Source organism: Canis lupus, chromosome 7 (assembly GCF_003254725.2).
Source record: "Canis lupus dingo isolate Sandy chromosome 7, ASM325472v2, whole genome shotgun sequence".
Taxonomy (NCBI): Eukaryota; Metazoa; Chordata; class Mammalia; order Carnivora; family Canidae; genus Canis; species Canis lupus.
Window position 1 is genome coordinate 74,250,061 of NC_064249.1, and position 26,911 is coordinate 74,276,971.

General features: G+C 41.4%; 1 protein-coding gene across 7 annotated transcripts in view; it reads left to right on the plus strand.

Moving 5' to 3' along the window:
- PTPRM (protein tyrosine phosphatase receptor type M) overlaps positions 1 to 26,911 on the plus strand; it is a 786,460-nt gene that overhangs the window by 655,086 nt on the left and 104,463 nt on the right. For all 7 annotated transcript variants that reach the window (XM_025429496.3, XM_025429497.3, XM_035718728.2 and 4 more), the window contains one exon: positions 20,576 to 20,663. In XM_025429496.3, the coding sequence (XP_025285281.1) occupies positions 20,576 to 20,663 (88 nt within the window). The remainder of the gene's footprint in view (positions 1 to 20,575; positions 20,664 to 26,911) is intronic.

The following is a 26,911-nucleotide window of genomic DNA, read 5'->3' on the forward strand; positions in this document are numbered from 1 at the left end:
CCAATATTTGACATCAGCGTTCTCATAAAATAAATAAATGATTCTTCATAATTGATTTTCCAAAGCTTTTCCCATGTGATTTTTTTCAATAGTTTTCCCTCCAAAATTGTTTGAGTAGTGGCTGTCATGATTCTTGTGAACTGGCAATTATGTCAAAACAATTTAATCAGTGCTTGAGCTGTGCTGGCATTGCTCGTGGAAGACCATTTTTCAGTATGACATTCCTCTAAGCATTTGTTAAATAATTAGACCTATAAACATTTTTCCCACAAGGACCCTCAGAAGTACCATTAGACATTCAGAGCCTTGGAGACAGACTCTGGGTACCTCTGTAAGTGCCAGAACACCCTGTTAAGAAAGGTTGGAAAACTCAGAGCAAGGGTAGATGATAGTTTAGAAGTTCTCTGTCCTCAGGAAGCATTCCTGCAAGAGCTTGCATACATAACTAATCAAGGAAGAAAGAACACACTGGGATTTTGACTGACATCAGATGCTGTTCTAACATCTCATGTTGAAGGTTTACTAGTGGGGTCTCCCCTTAATTTATGGGACACGTGATTATCCTTCAGCCCACAATCATTGTGGAAAGCGTGTTTTTTCTGCAGTTTGCAACTGGTAGAAGCTATAACAGTGACTACATAAAAAATTAGTAGTAGATTTTAAAACTGTGATTAAATGGATAATACAAATCGGAGCATCCTCTTTCAGATATGTCCATTTGATTTATGAAGAGGTTAATAATAGGATTGTAATGGTTCCAAGAGTGTCTCTTGTGTTCAGACTTTTGCAGAAAAGCAAATATGAAAGCAGGTAGGTAGAGAAATGACTGATGTTTAGGCAAGGGATGAATGAAGGCAGAATGTCTTAAAATCTCAAACCGTCTCCCATCATCCTCTGGCATTGTGCTCTGGTTGCCCCTACTGGTTCACCTCTTAAAACCCTCCAACTCCTCATTTAGCAAAGGGGATTAATGTCTCCTTCAAAGGACTGTTGTGAGAATGGAATTTTGTGTACACACTTCAATGCATGCATAAATAGATTTTTTTTTTACTATGTTTCAAATTGGGTCCTTACATTCTTTTTTTATATAAATTTATTTTTTATTGGTGTTCAATTTGCCAACATATAGAATAACACCCAGTGCTCATCCCGTCAAGTGCCCACCTCAGTGCCCGTCAACCAGTCACCCCAACCCCCCGCCCACCTCCCCTTCCACCACCCCTAGTTCGTTTCCCAGAGTTAGGAGTCTCTCATGTTCTGTCTCCCTTTCTGATATTTCCCACTCATATTTTCTCCTTTCCCCTTTATTCCCTTTCACTATTTTTTATATTCCCCAAATGAATGAGACCATATAATGTTTGTCCTTCTCCGATTGACTTATTTCACTCAGCATTCCATTCTTGGGTCACTGCGAGAGCCACCTGGTCACGATCTCTAATTGAATCAGTTATTACACCACCACCAGGCTTTGCTGTCTTGAATAATATTTCACCCACCGAAATATACATTCCCTTGTGCTCAGAAGCCTCCAGTGTGTGAAGCACTGGGTGGTTATGACCTCCTATCAGTAAGCTTTGCCCCACCTCTCCATATAGCCTTTTGTTCTGTAGTAAAAATCTTTCACTCAGGTCAGATCATCCCCTCCCTCTCCCTCACTCACTGTCATAGCTCCATCTTCGTAGCTGGCATTGCTTGCCTCTGCTTGGAACCCACTTCTGAATCCCTTCTCCCCTTCCATGTTCTTCCGGTTGGTTCTCCTAGGACCATCTCTGGACCATCTCTGTGAAGCCCTCCCTCACTCACCCATCAAGTCCTCATGGACCTCTCCTTTCTCCAAACCTTTACCACACGTGAGAGTCCGAGCCATGTAATTTGGCCTCTGTTTCCTGCTCTGTCCTGTTTGCTGTTTCATGAGTGTTATAGCTGAGCTGTGTCTGCCCCAAGGATGAAGCCTTCTCTTCTTTGGTGTGTTTCCACAGTGTCTAGCACTCTGCATAGCACCTTGTATGCACAGTGGTTGAATAATTAGGGTAAGGAACTCTTTACAGAATTGTCCTATGGTATGTCAATGTAGGCCCGAGATGCTGAAGTTTAACAATCTAATCATTATAGTTTCATGGTTTTAAAAATTATTAGAACCAGGTAGAGGTGAACATCTTCATGGTGGTAAAACTAATCAACCCTTTTATCATAATAGCAACTAACATGACCTGAGCATCAACTGTGGGCCAGGCACTGGGCCAAGCATTTCCTCACATAGAACTCCCCACACCCTCCTCACTATGGACATGGGGAATCCAAAGCCTAAATATTTCTGTCCCATACCTGTGTTGCAAAACTCATGAGAGGTGTGGAATTTGAACCCAGACAGCCGACTATAGAGCCCATGCCACCTTTTGGCTATAGCAAAGAAGTGAAATCTCCTTCATGGTCTCCCTCATACTCTGGACCTGTAAAATCTAAAAGGGTGGAGAAAATGAGACAGTTGTAAAAGGAGTTCTGTTTGCACCAGATACCCAGAATCCTCGGCAACCTTCTTTTAATTGTGAATGGCAGATCACAATTTCCTAAAATATAAACAAATAGCAGAAATGTTGGAAATTGTTTATTGACTGCATGACTATAGAATGTTGATGTAAGAATTTTTATCTTGCAAACTGACCTTGCTCTATTTGTTCTATATGTATATTTTTCACTTTATTTGAAAGTGTTGAAAGTCAGACTTGAGTATAGACTTGCTCTAGTCAACACCCAAGAGGCACCACGGAAGAAAGCTAAAGAGAGGGAGGTGGGTTCATCCTCTGGTACTGGCCACCAATGGGCGCATGTCCCACCCAAAACACGGTAACACTGTTTTCCAGTAAGGGCAGTAAGTATGATCAAGTGAAGGAACAGTAGAAAGGAGACTTTGAAATTATTTGTCAATGTCTGATATGTAGAAATAAACATATTTCAAAAGGCAATCTCCCAATGATACGAACTCTCAGAATCTTACTAGTTAAAATCCCCAGGGTAAATGCAAAGCTTTAATTGATCAAGATTTGTAAAAGCTTGTTTTGTACACGTGTGTGCACTATGTGTGTGCATATGTGTTTTTGCATGTTTAAAGCTCTCGGCATGGCTAACTGGAAATATTCTACTGATTATCACAGGTGTGCTGCTGGAAGAGCTACAGCTTTTTAACTATTTTCTGTTTCTAGCACCGAAATGGCTTTTAAAGCATCCAGATAACAGTGATTCAAATGGAAAAACTAGTATATTTTGTGTGCCTATAATTTCACATGAGTAGGAAGAAAAATAGAATATGAAAAGAAAATAACTATGGCAAAACATGAAGATGTTTGCAGGTGGAATTTTGGTTTCTCAATACAAAACATCTCATTTTGGCATTCTGAATGGATTGGACACACTATTTCCTTAGCTCTTTTTTGGCCAACGTCTTACATCTGCTCGGGTCATACCCCATACACAATCTGAGAAACCATGGATCTAATGAAAAAGAAAGTCCTGGAATCTTTGTAAAGATAAAATTTATACAGCAGCAGCCAGAGCTTCCTAAAAATGTTTATTTTGGGGAGCAGTGTAAAGCCAAACTACCTGCTATCTCCTGGGCTGAACTTTTGTCATATTTTACAGCAGCTAATTTCACGTGACTACACAGCTCTAACTAAGGATGTTGGAGGATAAAAAGGAAGAGCTGAAATGTACATCTTCAGTGTCCTTGCAGATCTGATAAACTGCTATCCTTCCCTCAGCTTATGCAAAACAGAAAGTGAAGAGGCCTATTGCAGAAAACTAAATTATACATCAAGTCATTAAACCTCAATCTTCACTTCTGATTGAGGGATGGCTGTAGTCGTCAGTGAGAGCAGAGGCAAAATGAAAAAATAAATAAATGAAAGACCTGATCACATTATACATTTCGGTGGAAATGTAATTGCTTATAAGTTCATTTGAAGTTCTTGGGTACGCATAAAAAAGCCGCTGAAAATAAGAAAGGGGCCATGCCACACAGTGTCCTGGTGAACTCTGTGTACGGCCCGTGGACGTGATGGACTCAGAGCTGGCCACTGGAGCTGCTGCTCAAACCTGTCTATCCTGATTAACCCCAGACCCTCCCATCTGCTGAGATGTTTGCTCACTTTCTTGACCTGGTTTTCTGCCCAGAGATGTGTTTATGTAGATAACATACATTGTTGACTCTTTTTTCAAAGGGTTTTTTTTTTTTATAAATGTGTCTACATAGACCAACTCTTTAGGAAAGTTGTGAAATTGCCTTTTTCAAAGATCATATATACAGGAAAATGTTCCCATCTGTCAAGGATGATCTAAATGTGAGCATTTTATAAGGATGGCCATGCAGTAATGACCTCTCTTGGGTCATCTTCTGCTACTAGGGATCTGAAGTGGAAAAGGCGGCACATGCAAGACTTCATAGCTTTGAGGCCCGACATGGCAGACGGAGCTGGAGAAAGAAGGAAGGCCCTTCTCTGACCCTTAATTAACTGCTAAGACCCTGCAGATTGCTGCTGGCTCTTCAGCATCCCCATGTAGTTCTTAATTAATTCTAGCTGCCGGAGTAGCCCACTGTATATCATTACAAAATAAGCCCTACCTGAGGAGCGAGTTAATAGCCATGGTAAGCCAACAGACCACATTGCCTTTCATTTGACGCTGTGTGTTGACGGCTGTGGCAGTAGGGTGTGTCTGCCTCTGTGAGTAGGTCTCTTTTAATCAACATGTCACAGGATTGTAGTATTGAGAAAGTATTGTTGCTTGCATGAACCATGGCTTGACTAAGAAATCAGTGATAACAACCCCCCCCACCAAGATTAAGACTACAAATGTTCACTAGGAAGAGGATGTTCAGAGAAGGAGAAATTGCATGTGCATATCCAGCACTGAATGTCAGCCTGCAGAGGGAGAGCTGTGTCTGCCAGAACCAGGCATTCTCAGTTTCCTGCACTGAGGTGACTTATCTTCCCAAAACCTCCACTTGCTTTATTCCCACCCAGTGGGCACCAAACCAGCCTCAGCATGACAATTGGCTTTCTAGGTAGTGTGCCCCACTGCACATGGCACTGTGGGCATAACAGACACTCAGAAAGAGAATATCCCCATTGTAAACTAGTACAGTGGCATTCTGGGTTACACATCGGAGTCACTTCAGTTAATATCTGTGCATCCATAACCGGGAACAGTTCATGTCTAAGTATGCTGAGTGTACTAGAATGTTAGGGCTGTCATCACAAAATACCACTGGCTTAAACAACAGATACTTATTTTCTCACAACTCTGAAAGCTGTAAGTCCAAGGTCAAGGTGCCAGAAGAGTTGGTTTCCTCTGAGGCATGCAAGTGGCCACCCTCTTGATGCCTCTTCATATGGCCATCCCTCAGTAAAAATGTCCTCTTATTCTAAGGACCCCAGTCATATTGAATCAGGACTCACCCATCTGACTTTATTTTAAATTAACTACCTTTTTGTATTATAAGCAAAATAAGCCTGTCAGAGAGAGAAAAAAAAATATATGATTTCACTCATATGCAGAATTTAAGAAAGAAAATGGATGAACATTAGGGAGAGGGAGAAAAGAAAGAGGGAAACAAATCATGAGAGACTTTTCACTATAGAGAACAAACTGAGGGTTGATGGAGGGAGATGGGGGGGATGGCCTAAATAAATGGATGATGGGCATTAAGGAGCACTTAATGATGCTTGATGATAATGAGCACTGGGTGTTAAATGTAAATGATGAACCACTGCTCTACTCCTGAAACCAAAAGAGAACTGTGTGTCAACTAACTAGAATTTAAACAAACAAATAAATAAATAAAATAACTACCTCTTTAATGGCCCTGCCTCCAAATATAGTCACACTCAGAAGTGCTGGGAATTAGGGCTTCACATTTCTTATTCAGGAAATTTGAGAGATCTTGAAATGTGAGACCAATCCAAGGAGATTTCCCTGAGAGGTTGGACCAGGGAATCATCTGGCAAGTACTGGCCATCAATCCCATCGATCCCTATCACTTGAGCTGTCCAGTATGGTAACTACTAGCCACATGTGGCTATTTAAATCTAAATTAAATTAAGTTTAATTTAAAATTCATTTCCTCAGGCACCCTGGCCTCATTGCAAGTGCTCAATAACCATAAGTGGCTGGTGGTCCTTGTACTGAATAGCACAAATGTAGTACATTTCTATCATCACAGAACCACGGTGACCTTCTACATCTGGAAATGCCGTGCTCATTGGCTATAGTAGTCATTAAGGAAACCCTGCAACCAGCGTCCTACAGCCCCCTGCTTTGTACCCAGCTCTATGCTATGTGGGTTAAAAGTGAGGACATAGACCCTCTCTTCAGGCAACACATAATCTAACTGTGGCAACAAAACATTACATATCAAATCTGTAAATAAAACTTAAATGGCACCTACTAATAGATGCAATAGAATTTTGGAGGAAAAAAAATGAACATCATTGAAGTCTGAGAAGAAAATCCTTCAAAGGAGTAGGTTTGAGCTGAGTGACAGCTCATCAACTTTTCAAGGCAAGGCAAGGAGAGCAAGCCCCCCCCCCCCAGAGCAACAGCGTGTCCCCCAGAATCGGAACGTTGGAAATGACAACAACTGTTAATATGCCCTTATCTTGGACCTACAGTAATGTTACTTTCAATGTCTTCCTATTAAGTTAGCTGAGCTTCTTTGCTTCTCTTGTTCCTTCCTCAGCCTTTCCTGTCATTCATTAGTACAACCTTGGGCTCTTGCATATCCTGCAGAGCCACAAAGATTTTCTTCATTCTCCCATCTGCCCCTAGAACTGCTCTGTCCTTCTCGCCCACAGTCGGATGTGTGCTGCAGGGATTGCAGTCATGACTGCCGCATCAATGGAGCACGGCCCCTCCTAGAAGGTCAGCACTCCATGGCCACTAGCCATTTGTAGCATTGAGCACTCTCAGCATGGCTAGGGTGACTGAGGCCTGGGCGGCAAGGCTAGAACCACTTTGGGTTATTTAGGGAATTTGGCTGAGCCATAATCCAGAAATCAGCAATGTTTTAAGGAAGAGTGATATTATTATGGATAATAATAATAATGCATGAGAGGCTCTGGGTAAAGCACCTACAATAGTATTTAGAACGTAGCAAGTATGCTGCACTTGTTGTCTTATGCTATTATTAATGTCATCTGGTCTATTCCTACTATTATCTGTTGTTCTTATTGATACTATGGAATTGATAGTTTATTGTGATTTCATTAGGAGAATTCTTACGTGATCAAAATCTTTTGAGCCGAAGAGTCTTCTTTATTACGCATCTTGGCAAAAATTCAGATCCCCTTTCAGGAATTTTCTTTGCTGAATCAACAGTGTCTGGATATTGTGTGAAAGTTCTGTTTTATGATGGAGCTGGAAAGAGGTCCTCCAAGGGCATTAGATCTTTGTTGTTTGCATTTCAAAACTGACCCTCAAATTTACTTTTATTTACTTTCGACCCTCTTGCCTTCTCTAAAATATTTGAAGGCAGTACTTCTAATTCAGGAAGCATATTATTCTCAGTTCAATCTCAAACCTTATAGGCCTAAATAAAAAAATTGAACTATGTGCCCCCAAGGTTTTAATCTAATATCCAGTTCCTTGAATTAGGGCCAACTCTTCATTTTTTTCAAGTGTCAGCAGATTGTAAATACAACTTTTGGCTACTTTCTTTTAGCATCTGACCTTGATTCACTTACACTAATTGTTGTCCTCTCAGCAGATTGTGATTCTTAAAAGCAACAACAACAAAAACTGTGGTATAAAACATTAGAGGAATTTTTCAGAATTCTGAGTGCAGTGCCCTCCAGGTGAACTGTGCCTTCTCAGTATTACTCTTAATCATTGTTGTGCAGGGCCAGTGGCCAATGGGATACGCAGAAAGTTGCACAGTCATGCTGGTCCACTCGCTGGTGGCCGATTGAATTACATTTTACCCTAAAGTATCCATTTGAACTGGCCTGTCACTGAGCGGGATTTCCAAATCTGGGTAGGGTGTGCCCTGGGTTTGACTAGGGTGGGGCAGTGCCCTAAGCAATAAGCAGGTCAGCACAAGGCCGGTGCAGCACAAAATAGTCCTGCTCTGCTTGTCCAGGGGTAGGGGATTTTGTTAAATTTCCTGGGTCCCACAATCATGATGGTGATTTATTTAAAATTAGATACGAGCATATAATTTTTAAAAAACTTTTTAAAGAACCAGCCTCAAAAATAATTAAACTCAAATTAATGATGTAGGACTCTTCCAATTTGTCATTGTCACCTTTGATTCATTAATAATTAGGCAGCTGCCCCTACCTGGTGGAGAGATGCTCAGTGCTGAGGATGTGTAGAGACTCAGTCTTCCCCATGGGGCTCATGGTCAGGTTAGAGACAGCCGACCATGCTCTGGTGCCCTGTACATTTCTGTGAAAGTTCTACAAGTTATATGCATTATACTGATAACATGACAGTTGTATGGCACTTTATATGCGTGAGCTCCTTACATGTTCTTTTAACCGAAATCCATTGGTTTTAATATTAAAAGCCATCCTGTTAAATAATTTAAACTGTTAGAATATTCCTATTGTGTAAATTAAAAATCAAATTCAGTAGCTAACCTGTGGTCACATTAGGTATCAGTCAGAGCTGGGATTTCAACCCGTCTTCTTGTACTAGATCCCATGCTCTCTCCTCTTCTGTTTCCTGTGTGGTGCACCAGGATTGCTGGTGAGTTCAGAGTTCTCCCCAAGCATGAGATGCAAACAGCCAATGATGTACAATGTGACTTTCTAGAAGGCCTACCTTACAGCACCGAATTACAGGGTGGGCAAGTGATTACCTGTCCAGTTCGTTCTTTGGTCCTGATTCATCAGTGAGCTTTGATTTGGGGCTAGCATGTCTTCTGCATCTCTCTCACCCAAAGAAGACTCAGAACACATCCGAGCAGTATTGCCAGGCTGGAATTAACACCACTTGTTTTGTTTTCATTACTTACTTCTATTATCTTTACCTGCTTCAAGTGTCTTGGTTTTTTCCATTTGCCGTAATGATAGGAAGTTTCATTTCCAAATAAATGTATTTAAATGTACAAGCATTAAATTTAAATCCTTAAATAAATTAGAGGAAAGAGGGATGGGGTGAGGGAAGCAGTGAAGGTGGTACACAGAGACGCAGATTGCTAAGAACTTGCAGATTGTGGCTGGTTCCTCCCCGCAGCATCGCTTGCCTTCCAGATTTTTGTTTCATCTTTCCCTTCACCCACTTGCAACTTCATGAGATGATTAGTTAGTCGGGAGTACATTCCGATAAACAAAGCATCCCACCCAAGGTCTGTGGTAAGACGGGTGTAACCAATAACATTCTATCTCATTCTATCTGTTTTGAGTGATGAAGTAGTTCTTTCAGGATTCCCCATGGAGGCTGTGAGTGGCTCTGTCACTCAGGGCAGGGGATGAGGAGTGGTGGTCAGGAACTTGTAGAAATTTCTGCCATGCCAGGATTTCCGTTCTGTGCCTGGCACAGGCTCATTGTTTTAAACTTTGTTTAGAATCTCTTCCTCCTACCCATAGTAGTCTAGGGCTGAAAGTAAAGACTTGCCTCACAAGAAGTAGTCTGTGGACCTCTAAAGTGATGGTGTGTCCAGTCTTCAATAAGAAATGATGTTTGGCGATTGACTTATTTACTATATGTTGTCAAAGAGAATTTAAAAAATAAAAATAAAAAATAAAATAAAAAATAAAATAAAAAAAGAGAGAATTTAAATTTTTTTAAAAATGTAAAAAAATCAAAAGAAATAAAAAATAAAAACAAATGGTGTTTGGCGAAACATCAGCCAATAAAGGAAAACAGCTAGGACTCTAATTTCATAATGGGCTATAATTTTCCATAAAAATGTTTGCTTTTAAGAGTACAAATTGAACTTTTGACAGTGCAAATTGAAATGCAATTATTCTTCCCTAAAATATTGAAAAGTTAGTTCTAACCTTGATTTCCAAATTTCTAAATTCTCCCTTCTAAATTTTTTATCTTTAATCTTCATGACTTTAGATACTGCAGGAAGAGCCTGGGAATTGTGCTGATAGATTTTATAAATTAATAGATGTCAAAAGAGAGCCACAAACGTCTCATTAAAATTTCTTTTTTTCTGCTACGCTTATTCATTTCCAAGCCTGTCATGTCTAAAAATGTATCCTTGGATTTTTAGTCACATTTGATGGAGTCTATGTGCTGTGATTTCTGAGGTGAGCACATTTTAAAACTCACAGCTTTCCAAGAAACTCCATGGGAAAGATGTTTGACTTTTTTTTAAGACAGGGAGCAAGAACAAAGCAATAATCGCCCCACTTCTATGTACATTATAGAATCAGTGGAGGAAAAATATAGACCCACTAGAGGGGGAAAAAATACAAAGGATTATTGTCAGGGTGACAGGTGCCAAAAATGGCAGCAAAGTCAGTAAGAATTTATTGTCATCAAAGCCTGAAGCTTTAATATTAGAACCTGGGCAGTAGCAGCTAGTGCTCTGATTGAGCACTTACTGTACACTAGATGTGTTGCACACACGGAGTCTCCCCCTTGTGACTGCTATGCTGTCAGTAGGGAGGCCTGGCTGGGTATTCACATAGGAGAGTGCCAGGTGCCCAGGTGTGTTTTTAAAAACTCACTCTGGAAGAAATGTATAAACAGGTCGGTGGTGAAGCACCCAGATAGGAACTTACTGCTGCAATAATACAGGCAAGAGACAAATAGAACTCAACTTTTCTATCTCAGAAACAAAGGAGCAGCTATATGGCTAAAAAAGCATCTATTTGTTCTCTAGATGTTTTAAAGATTCCTTTTTCCCAAAAGGGACTCTTGCTCATCTCTGAAGATCAGGGTGCTTTTAGACCAGGCTCCCTGACAAATCATTCTTTCAAGGCAGGTGCAGAGGAAATTACAGCTCTGGAGAAGTATTAACATCTCAAACCCTGGCAAGATCTGCATCAGAGAGGAAATGAAAATTGCTCTCTCTGGACTGTGGGTGGCAATCCTGGAGGAAGGACTCAAACCTAGAGTGATTTAGAGAAACTATGAAGCAGTTGAATCAGATGCTTTCACCTGCTTTTAAAATAAAGCTGTCCTCTTGTTGGTGCTGTTTGTGAAGGGCACTCACTGGCATCGCTCTTTTGATACCCCATCCAATGACTGTGGCATCCTCGGACTTGCCGGGGCAATGCAGTGAGGACAGGGCCAAGTCCCAGTTCCAGAGTCTTTGCAAAATTGATTAATCTCATGATCTCCCCCATGATCAAGAGATAGGCAATGCCCAACTCAAAGAAGTAAACTTTGACCAAGTTTTAGATACTGGAATAAACAGTGTTATGAACCCCTTATGGTACAGCCCTCCTGTCATGCCAGTCTCCACTGCATGTGCACAGCATAGGCCCTATCAGGACCATCTAGAAAGTTCACCTGCAGAAGCAGCCTTGGAGTTTCAAACTAAGGAATGTCTTCTCATGGTCAGCCGTTGACAGCCCCCCTAAGGCACAAGTGCCAGGGAACCAGAGACTCCCCAAAACTCTGAACACTCTCTGCAGTATCAGTGGGTATGAGCTTCATCATGTGTGTAGAACAGGCATCTGTCCCTGAGGAGGCAACTGACATGGGGGAAAGGTGTCTGGGCCCTGCTGAGAATGCAGACCTTTGTCATTAAGTGCTCTTCCAGGGAACAAAGAGAAGAGGGATGCAGGCCACAAAGGGTTGAATATCCCTGAGCAGCTACACTCTGCCTCTTAAAATCAATGCAAGACTGGAACTCGCCCTAAATACATCAGAATAGCCTCCCTTTTATCTTATTTTATTTTTCCTTCCCTTCCTGAACTATGTTCATCTGTTTTGTTTCTTAAATTCCACATATGAGTAAAATCATATGATATTTGTCTTTCTCCAACTGACTTATTTTGCTCAGCATAATACACGCCAGTTCCATCCACGTTGCTGCAGATAGCAAGATTTTATGCTTTTTGATGGCTGAGTAATATTCCACTGTTCCACTGTTTGTATATATCACATCTTCCTTATCCAGGCTTCCTTATCCAGTTGATGGACATTTGGGCTCTTTCTGTAATTTGGCTATTGCTGATAATACTGCTATAAACATTGGGGTGCATGTGCCTCTTCGAATCAGCACTTTTGCATCCTTTGGATAGACACCTGGTAGTGTAAGTGCTGGGTCATAGGGTAATTCTATTTTTAACTCTTTGTGGAAACTCCATACTGTTTTCCAGAGTGGCTGCACCAGTTTGCATTCCCACCTGCAGTGCAAGAGGGTTCCTCTTTCTCCACAATTCTGCTAACATCTGTTTTCTGAATTGTTGATTTAGCCATTCCAACTGGTATGAGGTAGTATAGATTTGTATTTCCCTGATGATGAGTGACTCTGAGCATTTTTTCATGTGTCTCTTAGCCAAAATAGCCCCCCTTTTAAAACCACATGACCATGTGTCAGTCTCTATAGCACTATGGGATATTGGACCCATCCATGGAATGAATGTTCAGAAACAGCCAGTACTGCCCAGTTACCATTTTTACCACTTTTCCTCCATCACTCAGCTGAAGAGTATTTGTCTTTCTGGCCACTTGATCAGTGGTTTTCAGATTTTTTTCTGCTTCAGTGCACTAGAGAGATGTGTCACATCATTAGTGGGAGCTTACTACTGCAGTATTCTGAAGGTGGAAAGAAAGGGAACTTTGAAATTGGGCACATTGAAAGAAAAGCAGGTAGATTGAGGGTCCCTCCAGAGTGTGCACAGCTTCACATTCCTGGGAACTCACTGTACAGATAGGATGGAGCTGTGTGTAATCGAATGAACTTCTTCCATAAAAAAGTGGAAACTAGAAATGCTTGATGGCTTATGACCCACAGCCAGAGTGACTTCAGAAAGCTGAGTGCACGGGGCAATGCAGTGGGCACAGAGCCACGTGTTCTCCGCCAACATTGTGGCCATGAGGGAGCAGCCCAGAGCTCAAAAGATGGTCTGGCATCCAGGCCCTAGTTTCTGTTTACCGATTACCTGATCTCAGGCAAGCCACATCATGCCTTTGATCCTAAATTCCTTCATCTATGCAATAGGAATATGAAGACTTACTTGAGAGATCGTCAAAAACCCCATAAGCATATATTTTTCAACAGGAAGTATATGACTGTGAAAATTCACTCATTCAGAGCAATATTCAGCAGAATGAAAAACATGCTCTAAAACCCAACCAAATGTCAGAGGGGCAGGGAGGTTGTTTCTGGGCATGAAAACATCGTATAATATTTTCAGGCTGCAAACCTCAATTCTGTTATCAAAAGAGAAAGAGATGTGAGGTAAATAAATACAATATGACTATTGGCAGGATCATCACACGCCTGGATCATCCTGCAAAATAGAAAAATTCTGCAAAATTGGGAATTGGACAAAGTTTCAGTAAAACATGGCCATTGGAAGTACTGAGATCGATTAGCAGCCTTCTTTAAAAATACCAAGAAATGTTCATATTTAGATTTCAGTCGGTTTAGACATAGTCTGTGCATCTGGATTCTGGCTTCTGCCCTGCCCCCCACACCTTTTTCCCGTAATGCGTCACATGCTCCTTCTGGCTGCCTCTGTCCAGGACACTGGCTAATGACAGTCACCAAAGACCATAGGGGGGCAGATCTTGGGGCCACCTTCCCATCAGCACTCCATTCTAGGGCCCATCAGGCAATTTTAGGTGTCTTCAGCTGCCTTAGTACAATAACAATAAATAGTTTATATGGCCCTAATAAAATGCAGTGCCTGGAAGAACCAGAAGTATATGCAGAAAACAAAGAAAGTTCAGAGACTTTGCAATGCCCCAGCGAGTTCATCTTCTGTCTTTCAGGGTGATGGCTTCAATCATCTTATGTACCCAGTTTTATTCATACGAGAAAGGGAGGAAAAATTCTATTTCAGAAGCTTCTAAAAAAACTTTGACCCTGCACTGCCTGAAAACATCCTGTACATTATGTGCAGCCTTGACCTGCATCCTTTTCTTCCTGGCAGCTTTTCTCTTGAATAGGATTTTTTTTCTCTCCTTTTTAATATCTAGGAGCTGTGGCATTTGTAACAGACTGCATCATTTTGGAGTAACGTTCTCTCAAGGTGGGCAACCAAGATGGATAATTATATCCTGTGGAAAATGATAGTGGTGTGTGGGCTAGGGAAGGAGGTTATTGGATCACAAAAACATGTTTCCCATTCAGAAAAAAATGACTGTATGTGGGATGTTCAATTTCCTTCTGCTCTGCGCCCATGGAGAGCCCAGCATCTTAAAGTGGAAAAGTCATTGGTATTCACTGGAGCTTGCCTGGTTTCATTTTTATTGTTTCTGAGACTTATTACTCTTTCAGAGTGGTTCCCAGGTTTGCTGCCTTTTCTCAGTATATATGAGCTAAGGTAGTCCGAGGAAACACTTTAATTACCTTTTAAGTAGAGTCAAAGCATAAGTATATTTATGAAAATTCTAACAGAAGGTGCAGTGAGACCATTAACTTAAATCCCCAAAATACATAAAGTGTTTTTTCATAATAAAAAGTCCAACGTTGGCATGTTAAATTGTATCTGCATATTAAAAATCCACACTAAGCATTAAATATTGCCTAAATGTCCATATTGTATTTTAAATTCCTCTTATAGAAAGTGTCCTGGGAGCATGGGCTGTCATTGTCTGTCTCCCAAGCTTGTCCTTATGTGGCTGCCCAAAGGATAAGAAGTCATTGGTTGCTACAGGATGATTTTAGCTGTGTTCTTCTTCCCTTGCCCATCACTTTGTCTCTCATTGGACCTCTTTTGCAAAAGCATGCCTGTGCTTTGCTTGAACTTGATTTTAGCCAATCTGCTTATAACCATCAAGCAGAAATTATAAGATGAGAGATGAATGAGTTAAAGGTTGTACTTCAACTTGACTATAAGGGTTTGTCTCAGACAAACATTTCAGGGAAACGTGAGGGGCAGTAAGCAGAGAACCCCCAAACAGATGCCAGACATTGACGTGTGCTTAGGAATCCTCTGGTTCCTTCAAGGATCAGAGTTCTTTTTTTTTTTTTAAACCTATCATGTATTACTAATTTCAGAGGTAGAGTTCAGGGATTTATCAATTGCATATAACACCCAGTTCTCATTCCATCACATGCCCTCTTTAATGCCCATCACGAGTTACCCCTGCAGCCCTCAGTTTGTTTCCTGTAATTAGTAGTCTTTATTATTTGTCTCCCTCTCTGATTTCCTCTTATTTTATTTTTCCCTCACTTCCTATGATCCTCGGTTTTGTTTCTTAAATTCCATCTATGGGGGATCCCTGGGTGGCTCAGCGGTTTGGCACCTGCCTTTGGCCCGGGGCGCAATCCTGGAGTCCCGGGATTGAGTCCCATGTCCCATGTCGGGCTCCCTGCATGGAGCCTGCTTCTCCCTCTGCTTGTGTCTCTGCCTCTCTCTCTCTCTCTCTCTCTCTCTCTCTCTCTCTGTCTATCATGAATAAATAAATAAATCTTTAAAAAAATTTTTTTAATTCCACCTATGAGTGAAATCACATGATAATTGTCTTTCTCTAATTGACTTATTTTGCTTAGCATGATATCTTCTAGTTCCATCCATGTCATTGCAAATGGCAAGATTTCATTTTTTGATGGCTGAGTAATATTCCATTGTACATATGTACCACATCTTTTTTATCCATTCATCTGTCGATGGACATCTGGGCTCCTTCCACAGTTTGGTTATTGTGGACACTGCATATATGAACATTGGGATGCAGGTGCCCTTTCAGACCACTATGTTTGTAAGGGACCAGAGTTCTATTTTCTCAGCACTAGGAGAATTCAAAACTTCATGGGCTTTACTTTAAAAAAATCTGATAGAAACAGCCCTTCTCTAGGTACCACATAAAGTATGTAGTGATTACTCACGTGCCAAAAAATTGGTTCAGAGTAGAATTCTTCTTAAAACATTCAGGCAATTTATATAATTTTTAAAGGCCACATAAAACTTTTGACCTTCTTGAAGATTTAAAAAAAAATAAAAAAGATAGCTAAAGAACCTTGTCCAAAGAAGAAAATCCACAGAAGAAAGGCACATAAAATGTGTGTTGATTTTCTTAACTTACTAAAAAATATTTAAGTACCTATATGAGTTGATGGATGCTAACTAAACTTGCATCAGTAATCATTTCACAAGATATGTAATTCAAACCATTATGCTGTACTCCTTAAACTTACGTAATGCTGTATATCAAGTATATCTCAGTAAAACTGGAAAAAGAAAAAAATACTTAAAAGCCAAAAGTTATGTGAAATAGGACATAATAGAATGATTGCATAGTCAAATTACTTAATTTTCGTCAGATATGTTTCACTGATGGGCTTATCAGTGATTATCTGTCCATCTCGTAGTCTGCCAAAAAGGAAAGAAAGAGAGAGAAGTGGGTGACAGTCAGAAAGGCTCAGTCTCTTGGGATAATGAGGAGTACAGGAAGCAAGTATATCTGCTGCCTCTGGAGTCACACAGCTGTCTGTGCCAGGCCTTCCTGTGGACCAGATAGCCTCGATGAACTGCCTTCCTGCTTTGGTGATTATTCTTGCTTAGAATTCCTAAACCAGGAAAGGAGGGGCTCACAGTGTGGCAGGCCAATGTAACATGTCACAGTTTCTGGGAATTCCCAATAGCTCTAGGGCTATAGATAAAATTTTATTTTCTAACTAGAAATTTAAACAGATAATGTATGCTAACAAAAAGCTCTAACATTTAAAACTGGGTCCATAATAGAAAATAAAAAATAATAATAATCACCATAACAAAAGGAAACAAAAGCCAAATTAGTCAATCTAGAAAGCTCTTTTTTCCTCTCTGTGCTCCGCATAGGTACATTACTTATTTTCCAAGCCAAAGATAAGGACATGTGTTTCTAATAATTGCAAATGTATTCATGAGGAGTTGGCTATATATTAGAAGCTGAACTGTTCCAGAAAATGCAAGACCTGGTCACAATGTCCATAGGGAGTCAGGTAACTATGGATGGTACTCGTCATTTCATCCTTTCCTTGGAGCAACTCTTTTTGTTATGTTTTGTTTTGCTTTTAAGAAACAATACAATCTGCCACTTAAAAGTAATTCACATAATTCCTGGATAGGGAACTGGGGAGGCTTATGGCAAGAATACCCTCCCACTTCTGCTCTCCGGCTAATGCTTCCCTGCCACGATCACGTTATCCTATGAGATAAGAAAATTTCCTGTTTTGTAAAAGTAATTAACAGTTAAATGAAGTTTACTTGACATCTTTTATATTCTCTTGTTGTAATCCTTCATTTAGAGACAAGGAGATGTGATCGGGTGTGGAAAGCAATCGTTGGCCCCGTCTATTTAAGTAGGTTTAACACTGGTTCTCCTTGAAAGTCTTGGTCAGGGGAGGTGTAGTACAGAAGTGGATCAAGACTCAAAAAACACTGAGGTCTGACCCAGGCCCAGGTGTTAGGAGTTGGTTGCATTCTCTCTACATCTCATGTCCCTCTGCTTTTAGAGCAGGGAGGCATCCCTCCATGCTGGACCGACCAATCTCATGAGCTTTAGTTGAGACAGTGGACTTGTTCATTCCGAAAGCACTTAGTAAGTGCACTGCAGCAAGTGTTTGGAGTCAGATAGTGCTTGGGCCCCACCTTGTGAAAACATGCCATGAGCTACGTGCCTGAGCTCAGTGACAAGGGATCATTATTGTTTCATCGTTGGATTCTGTCTGTTTCCTGGTCACCAGTTACATGGAAACAATGAGATAAAATAACTGTTTGTAAAAGCAAGGGCTATCATGGAACATCTGGGGGTCTCAGTAGGTTGAGTGTCCAACTCTTGGTTCTGACTCAGGTCATGATCCGAGGGTCATGAGATAGAGCCCTGGGTCAGGCTCCACACTCAGCAGGATGTCTGCTGGAGCCTCTCTCTCTCTCTCTCTCTCTCTCTCTAAAAATAAATCAACAGATCTTTAAAAATAAATAAACATTTTAAATAAATAAAATAAGTCAAAACAAGGGCTATTGTATTGGAAGACCTGAGGTTGTCATAAATGCTAAGAAACAGCTGCGATGTGCATACCATCTCCATAGGAGAGCATCTTATCAGGAAGGGAAGAGATTCATGTGGCTTTGCCTCAGGTGACCTGGGAGCATTATCTTTACTAGTTGTACCAGTGCCTCTCCCCCAGTCTACTGTTGATACTCCTCTTTCTCACACACATACCCATGCACACACACACACACACACGAGCGTGCGTGTGCACACATACACATGTGCCCTGTGATCATGCTCACCAAGGGCCATAGATTCTCTTAGAAGACTTAAAGGTCCCCCACAGAGGCTATTCCCTTCTTCATCTTCCTACAAAAAACAAAACCTGGAAACCTTTAGATGGGTAGAAAAGGCAGAGGGAATTGAAATTGGCAATTACATCACGACACACTCAAAGTGGAATTAAATTGTTATGAGGGCAGTCAGATAAAAGTTATTACTCAACTGTAAAATAATTGTCATTTATAGAGTAACAAAGACACTATTCAGAAAAAGAGTATGACTCTAAAAGCCCTGAAGCTATTTTTAAATGCATATTTCATAACAGAATAGAAGTTACATGTCTGAATAAATCCTTCATCATATGATGGTCTTGTTCTTGAGGGAATTAACTAGTGATTTTTACTGCTAGTATTTCTGTTGACTTAATTTATTAATAACCTGGAAATGTTTTTCCTTATATTTGCCCTGCATCGTGCAGTATTTACCCTTCAATTGACTCTATTAATAGAACTGTAATTGAACTGTAGATATATAGTACATCTGATCTTGGTCTGCCACCATATTTTTTAGAAATGATAAATATAATGCACAAACTATTATGGTAATTAGGTGTCAAGGATGATTGTGACTCGGGTACCTTAAATTAAGACAGGCCATTTAAAACTGTAACACTTCTGGTCACAGTGTTATTTTTTTGCTCTTGTATGTCATAAAATGGGGGGTCCTCCTGCTTTCTTGCATGAAGGGACTGGTGCTGGGACAGGGTTCTCTTCCAGCCACTCTCCGATGGGCACTGAGATATCCCTATACAGTAACAGCAGGATCAACACACATCAGGTCATGGAAAAGGCATGGACTTCACAAACTGTAATAGGCAGATTGTCCAGGTATTTGAGCCCCTTGCACACTTGAGCTGTACAAGTAAAACTTCATTTTGAGACCATCACCAAACACCGTGATGGCTCATTCACGTAATAACTAATTACTGGATTCCTCCCATGAGGCATAGGCTCCACACAAACAACAGTGACAAGCACACAGTCCCTGTAGAGTCTCAGGGTCTGGTGGCAGAGACACTGAAATGAGCCGAGCACCATCCACAGCGTGGTCAGGTCTGTGCAGCATGCCAGCAGGGGATGCTCCCTTATGGAGTCTGTAAACAGATGCTGTAACTAATAGGCCAAACTGGACCCATAGAAAAGGGATAATAAATAGGTTCTGTTAAACCTCAGACTAATCACTGAATATCAGTAATGGCCAAGATGGCCCAACACTCCAAGAGAGACAGGAATTGGGAGCTTCGGTTAGAAAAGAACTTGAAATGCCATCCTGGGTGTGTTTGAGGGTGTGAGTTCCTAACACCATGTTCTCTGGCCCTGAAGCATCTCAGAATGGTGCTCTCTTCATCAGCTATACCTTTATGTTTTCTTTCTCTTCCTCTTCTTTCCCAGTTGATACCAAGAAGTATAAGAGTAGCTGTGGCAAAGACAAGAAATCAGTTTGACTAACTGCTTCTTGCTTCCATCCTTCTTCCTGTTGCCTTTTATATGCTTGGCTACACAAGGATAGAAGGGAATGTGAACTAAAGTGGAAATAAAAGTCCCAGATTTTTTTTCACTTGTCAACTGATACCAAAGGACATTTTCATTTTAACTGAAACAGAAAAAATATATATCTGACTAATAACATGAAGATTAAAGATCCTGGGCATAGTAATGCCAAATCCTTAAATAAATGGACATCTAAGCTCCATTAGAAATGAAGAGAAAACTCTGGCAGAATTTATTACAGGATTTTAGCCTTGAAGGCATGAAGTCATAGTTTCCCCCACCTTCACAGTTTTAACCAAAAATAACATTCTTTCAGTTAGCAGTTGTGAGGAAAAAACAGTATCTTTGTATCTCTTAAGAGAATATTGAAAAATGGCAATATGATTAAGAAATTGAGAGACATGTTAATTTTTTCTGTATTTAATTAAAGTAGGATAGCATGAACACCACCATTTTAATGGATTGTATGATAAATTATGGGCTCACTCTTCAGCCCCCATCTGTGTGTGTGATATATTAAGTAAAGGAAAACAAAAAGCAAAACAAGGTATTTAATCCATCCTCTCATTCCTGTGAACATCCTTCTCCCTTCTTGACCTTTGCTGTACATTTCTTAAAAACATCCTCCATCGTTAAGATCCTGTGTTTACCGCACCGAATTGTAATTCTTTGTGTCACTTTTCTCTTTCTTCCAGAGCTTCTTTGAAGGGCAGTCTGCACCATGGGACTCCGCCAAGAAAGATGAGAACAGAATGAAGAACAGATATGGGAATATCATTGCATGTAAGTGTTGACAGTGTAATTGTGCTGTGGTATAACTTTCTTTTCTTAGCATCTGCTAAGATTGACCACCAGCCTCACGCGGTAAGAATTTACAGTGCAATTACCACCTTCATCCTTCTGGAAAAGCCAGTGTTATGCTCGTATTAAAGAAAGGGAAAACTACCTAAATACCCCCACTACGTCAATGTGTCTTGCTGTGGGGCTAGTTTTACTTTCAGATTTAAGGTTTGGGTAACACAGGTAATGCTAAAATGCTGAGAAAGAAAATGCATTTTAGGAGTAAACATAATAGTCCTAATGTTTCCCAGCTGCTACATGAGAATGAATAGAAATAATGATGTGCAACACTCCTTAATGCAAGGAGCTCAGAGTTCTCAGCAAGCATTAACTCATTAATCCTCCAGACACTTGGGTTAGGTAGGTCAGTAATAGCCCCATTTTAAAGACAGGAAACTGAAACTCAGAAGTTAAATGATAGTCCCCATATCACAACACTCATTAGCAAAAGAGTGAGGATTGTATCTCAGAAATTCCCAGTTCCTGGGAAGCTGAATGCTACCAATCCATAATGCCTTGGACGGTTTTTAAATCGAGCCCAACCTCATTAATGTTCTGTAACGATTCTGAGACGCATGGTAGATTGATGAGCCTCCTTCTCCCAGGGCTGGAGCCATCCATCCCCTGCGCTAAACTGCTCCAAGTCACACAGGACTGCCCCAAGGTGCTGACAGGTACTAACAGAATTAATACCACTTCTGAAGATACATAAATTCAAACAAACAAACAAACAATGCAGGAATAGAGCTGGAGAGCTTGTAGCTCATCATGTAGCTGTTGAGAGAACACGCTGGAAATGTTGGGGTAGTCCAGGGAACGATGTATTAGCTTTATTGATTGTGAAAGTGCAGTGAAATTTTATTTGTCCAAGTTAACATTTCTTGGAAGGACAGGAGACACTGCCAATAGAAGTTTCGGTGATTGTAGAAGTGTTCTGAGTCTACATTCTCTGAAACAGTAGCCACCTGCCACATGAGCACTTGAAATGTGGCTGATGCCACTAATGAACTGAGATTGAAATTGTATTAGACTATAATTATTTTGAATCTAAATAGTACCTGAGACTTGTGTCTCCCACTGTTGGACAGTGCAGATCAACAGTGTGTTTTATCGTGAAAAAAGGAGGGGGTGGGGTTTACACATAAAAGGAACGAACCATCCCGACTGAACATGAGCATGCCCTGTTCTCCCTCTGACCGCTCCTAAGTCCCCACCACTGGTTTTGCAGGTGACAAGTTCTAGCTTCGAGTGTTTTTTCTGTTCAGTTACTTAGTGCTTTGAGTGGTAATATCAGAGTCTCCGTTAGGCAGAAGATGCTTCCCTAAGATCTAAGGCTTCGTTGCCCCTGGGTGGATTCAGTCAACGCTTACGGAGCACCCAGCACCAGGCCCACAGTGAGGATTCCAAGATGACAGGGATGGTGTGCTCACCTTCAGGACAGGGTGACGCAGGCAGGTAACAGAGCACTGTGACGCCGGTACCAGGAGATGACACAGTGCTGGGCTGGAGCTGCGTGTGCAAAGCCATCAGATTAGGGAGGGGAAACGTGACTTCCTGCCAGAGAGTGGTCATGGGAAGAATGGGTTGACCAATATAGATCCTTCCAAGTTCCTTCATATTCTCTGGGAGCAGCTAGAGCTTTGCACTTAGAAGAATCCAGATTTCTCATAATGGCTTAAAGGGTCCCAGGAGCTCTCTTAGCACTGCAGCCAGCTCCAAGGGGGTTTCACAAGGTACAATGGAGAGTTCTCAATATGCCCTGGGCCTCCCTCCATACCAGGTAGAAGGAGATGGTGGTGGGCCTTTGACCTGCAGTCCCCGTAATATCCCAGATGTGGGCCCCTGCTGTGCATACAGAAGGCAGTGTCAAAGAGTGTGATTACCATTCATTGTCCCCTTGCTCAGAATGAGTGCTGAGGGGAACAGGATGTCAGAGGACATTTAATTATAGTCCAGGTCCCCTGTTCTAGCCTAGGGGACCACTGGCTGGAGGGCAGGGGCTAGCACACTGGAACATAGAGTAGGCAGGGAAACAGAACAAAAGATAAGCGTGGACTAAACTACCTCCCAACATCATTGAAATAAAAATTTATACTGTCTTTTTTTGGAAGGCATTGAAAAGCCACAAATCCTAAACAAACATAAAATATTTTAATTCTACTATGTGCTGTTCTCCTTTTCAAATTGAGGCACAGAGAGACAAAATAATGTGCCTGTGATCTCATGAAGAGGTAGTCATCCTTTTGTGATGTAAAAAAAATATTTTTCTCTAATTTAATTGCTTAGGAAAGTTTGTTTTTATAGACCTAGGTAGAGGGATGGCCCCTCCAGGCACACACAAGAATGGCCTACATTGATTGCTTTCTTTCTGTGAAAAGTCTGTAGGCTGTCCATGACATTACAAGTAGATTCTCTCCTATAAAATTCTGTTCAGCTTCCAGAAGCCCCACCCACCTTGTCTCTGCCTTGACTTTCTGGATATGGGGTGTGTAACTGTTTTCCATAGAAACGTTGAATCTCATTCCTCTACCTGATTTCTTCCCATGGCTGGACTGAGAATGTGTGGTCAGATAGACAAATAATTTATGCCTTCATTGAACAGATATTTACTGATCGCATCCTGTTTGTGAGACACCACACTAGGCATTGATACAGAAGGATGATTAAACACAATCGGGCATGAAGAACAGATAGTGCTGGGACAGCTTCTCATTTCTACCACCCAGAGCACACTTCTACCACCACCATCATCATCTTCAGCCCTCAAGACCCCACACCTAGGACCGATGATTTTATACCCACCTGTGTAGACAGTGACTGTTCCAGGACGTTACAGTCTAGGGGCCAGAGCAGAGCAAGATATGCGTGAACGGATTGGAGAAAGGTACACTAGTGAGGGGTGAGCTAAAGAGGAAAGACCTTTTGGGCAGAAGAGAAGAACACAGGATTTGGAGCTAGCTGACGGAGTTGAGGTCTTGGCCTCACCATATACTAATTGAGTGACCTTGGGTCAGTCATGAACATTCTCAATGTCAGTTTCAGAATTTCATCTATTATGGAAACAAACTTAAATGTGACATAAAAGAACACTGATTGTTGTCACATCTTCTCTTCTTCATTTTTCCTGTGTTGTTTTTTACTCTTCAGCTTAGAAGATTCTGTAGGTTATCTAAAAATTTTTTTAAAAATCAGCATTTGGGGGGTGCCCAAATTGGTTAAGCGTCTGCCTTCAGCTCAAGTCATGATCCCAGGGTCCTGGGATCGAGTCCCCAAATCGGCTCCCTGCTCAGCAGAGGAGTCCACTTCTCCCTCTGCCTCTCCCCCGTGGCTTGGGCTCTCTCTCTCTCTCTCTCTCAAACAAATAAATAAAATCTTTAAAAATTATTAAATTTTTTGTTAAAATCAGCATTTGGAAGCCTCAAGTTCCAGAGGATGAGCTGGTAGGTAATTGCAGGCCGCATCTTGCTCCCTGATTGTTAACTCGACACTGCACAGTGACCCGGCTCCTGACAGGCTGTGACTCTGGGCTCCATTTCTGGGTAGTTTGCCTGGCTATCACCTGGCTAATTTTCTGCCTCTCACCTGCCCTCCATCCTGTTCCCTCCCGTCTTTCAGTATTTCTTCATCCGGTTGCATTGTTTGTTCTTGGACTTTTGTAAAGACAACATCAAGATGAAAATTCTGTCTACGGAAGTCTACACTATCATCCCATCTCCTATTCTAACTTCTCGGTTTCTGTGGCATCTGGAAGCCTTTCCCTGTGCACATGTATCATCTTTTACATGCAGAATTATTCTATTCTATTCTATTCTATTCTATTCTATTCTATTCTATTCTATTCTGTTTTTTATTGAAGTATAGCTGACACACAACGTTACATTAGTTTCAAGTGTACAACACAGCGATGAGACAAGTGTGTGTTCCTTATGCTGTGTTCACATGATGGTTTCATGTACAGATACATAGGAAAGGATCACTATAATCAAGCTAGTTAACAGATCTTCTCACATAGTTGCCATTTGTGTGTGTGCAGTGAGAGCACATGAAATCTACTCTCTTGGCATATTTCTAGTATTTAATACAGTCTCCTTTAATATAGTCATTATACATAGGATCTCTAGACTTATCCATCCCTCATAATTGCATCTTTGTATCCTCTGGCCAACATCCCCCCATTTCCCCTGCCCACTCATGGAATCGCCCTTCTACTCTGTTTCTCTGGGTTCCACTGTTGTAGATTCCACATATAAGTGAAATCATGCAGTTTTTTTTCTTTTTGTGCCCAGCTTATTTCACTTAGGACGAGGCCCCCAAGGCTCCTCTGCATTGTTGCAAATTGTCATCTTTTCACCTAGTTTTCTGTTGTTTTCTAAAATCCCTCTAGAACTGTCTGTGATTATTTATGTAATTCTGTACGATGCTCTGTGCTGGCATATCCTGAGATAGCATTCACTTAGGCCTTCTCCAGACAGACAATTATTAATGCTTTTTAAGTAGGGTATCCAAATCTTAGAGACCACTGACAACTCACCCCAGCGAAGTAGAATAGTTTGATACCACCAATGGCTTGCAGAAACACCACTGCTGTTGCCTTGAATCCCAGAACTGGGGATGCCTGGGTGGCTCAGCAGTTGAGCGCCTGCCTTTGGCTCAGGGCGTGGTCCTGGAGACCTGGTATCCAGTCTTGCATTGGGCTCCGTGGGTGGAGCCTGCTTCTCTCTCTGCCTGTGTTTCTGGCTCTCTCTGTGTGTCTCTCATAAATAAATTAATTAATTAAATCTTAAAAAAAAAAAAGAATTCCAGAACTGCCCTGGGCCAACCCTCGCCCAGCCTCCAAGTCAGGCTTGCAGGCTGAGTGCTGTCTCGTTAGGGGAGTGGCCCCAGGTTGTTCTGAGGAATTGTTTCATATGGGAGCTGCTTCATTTGAGACTCTATGCATCTTTAGTTACAGCAGTGAAAATAAGTCTTCAATATTTTAGAGTTTGTGGAAGGATTTGAGATAAAAAGAATAAAAATACTTACCCAAATCCCACTTACGTATGCACCCATCTCAGTTTCTTTATAGGCATGGGGAAAAGTATTACTATCCCCTTCCATCCTAAGAAATGGTGTAATTGTAAAAAAGTTGGTTTTGCTGCCAAAGAAGCCTGCTTCCCAGTACCTAAGCATCCAGAATGACCACCAACCAGGAGGAGGAACTAGGGGGGTTCAGTCCATCTATCTTAGAAAATCTCTTTAGTGCTTTTCAGAGAACATTCCTGTTGGTAATGATCACATTCATTGTTTGGCAGCATCATTTGCATATAAAATGGTTTTAATGGTGCTTAAAAACTGTTTATTGGCTTTTGCTCTTAAGTAAATTAAACTTTTCCCTTATTTACATTATGAATTTGCTGAGCTGGTCCTTTCCAAATATAAACCACACCGCAAAAACAGCCCTCCTGATTTTCTCAGTAGTTCCTAATTATAATTAACATTGAGCTTAAGATACACACCAAATTTCCTGGCTAACAGGAACCCCTTGGAGCCTGGGGTCCTCTTTTCTGGGGGCTGGCAGTTGAAGATAAGGAGCCAGAAATCTGCAGAGCCTTCTCAGGCTCCTTCCCCACTCTGTGTGGTCCATTCAACAAAGACATATTGGTCTGCCATGTGCCAGGCTCTGTGCCAAGCTAAAGGCATCCTTTCAACAGATATTATGGAGTGCCTATTAACATGTGGGGCACTATCCCAGGTGTCAGAGACAGAGCAAGGAATAGAACAAAATCCTTTGCCCATATAGCACTTGACATTCCCATGGGGGCACTAGAAAAGGTCACTAAGTACACCGCATAATATGCGTGTTAGGAAGTGAGGCAGGTGACAGGGAAAGGAATCACGTGGGGCAAAGGTTGCAGGTTTTTGTTTTTTTTTTAAGATTTTATTTATTTATTCATGAGCGACAGAGAGAGTTAGAGAGAGAGGCAGAGACACAGGCAGAGAGATAAGCGGGCTCCATGCAGGGAGCCCAATGTGGGACTCGATCCCGGGACTCCAGGATCACGCCCTGGGCCGAAGGCAGGAGCTCAACCGCTGAGCCACCCAGGGATCCCCAGGTTGCAGGTTTTAAATTGTGGTCAAGAAAGGCCTCCCTGAGAGATGCAAGCCAAGACCTAACACAGGTGAGGAAGGGAGCCAGGGCCAGGCAGAGGCCC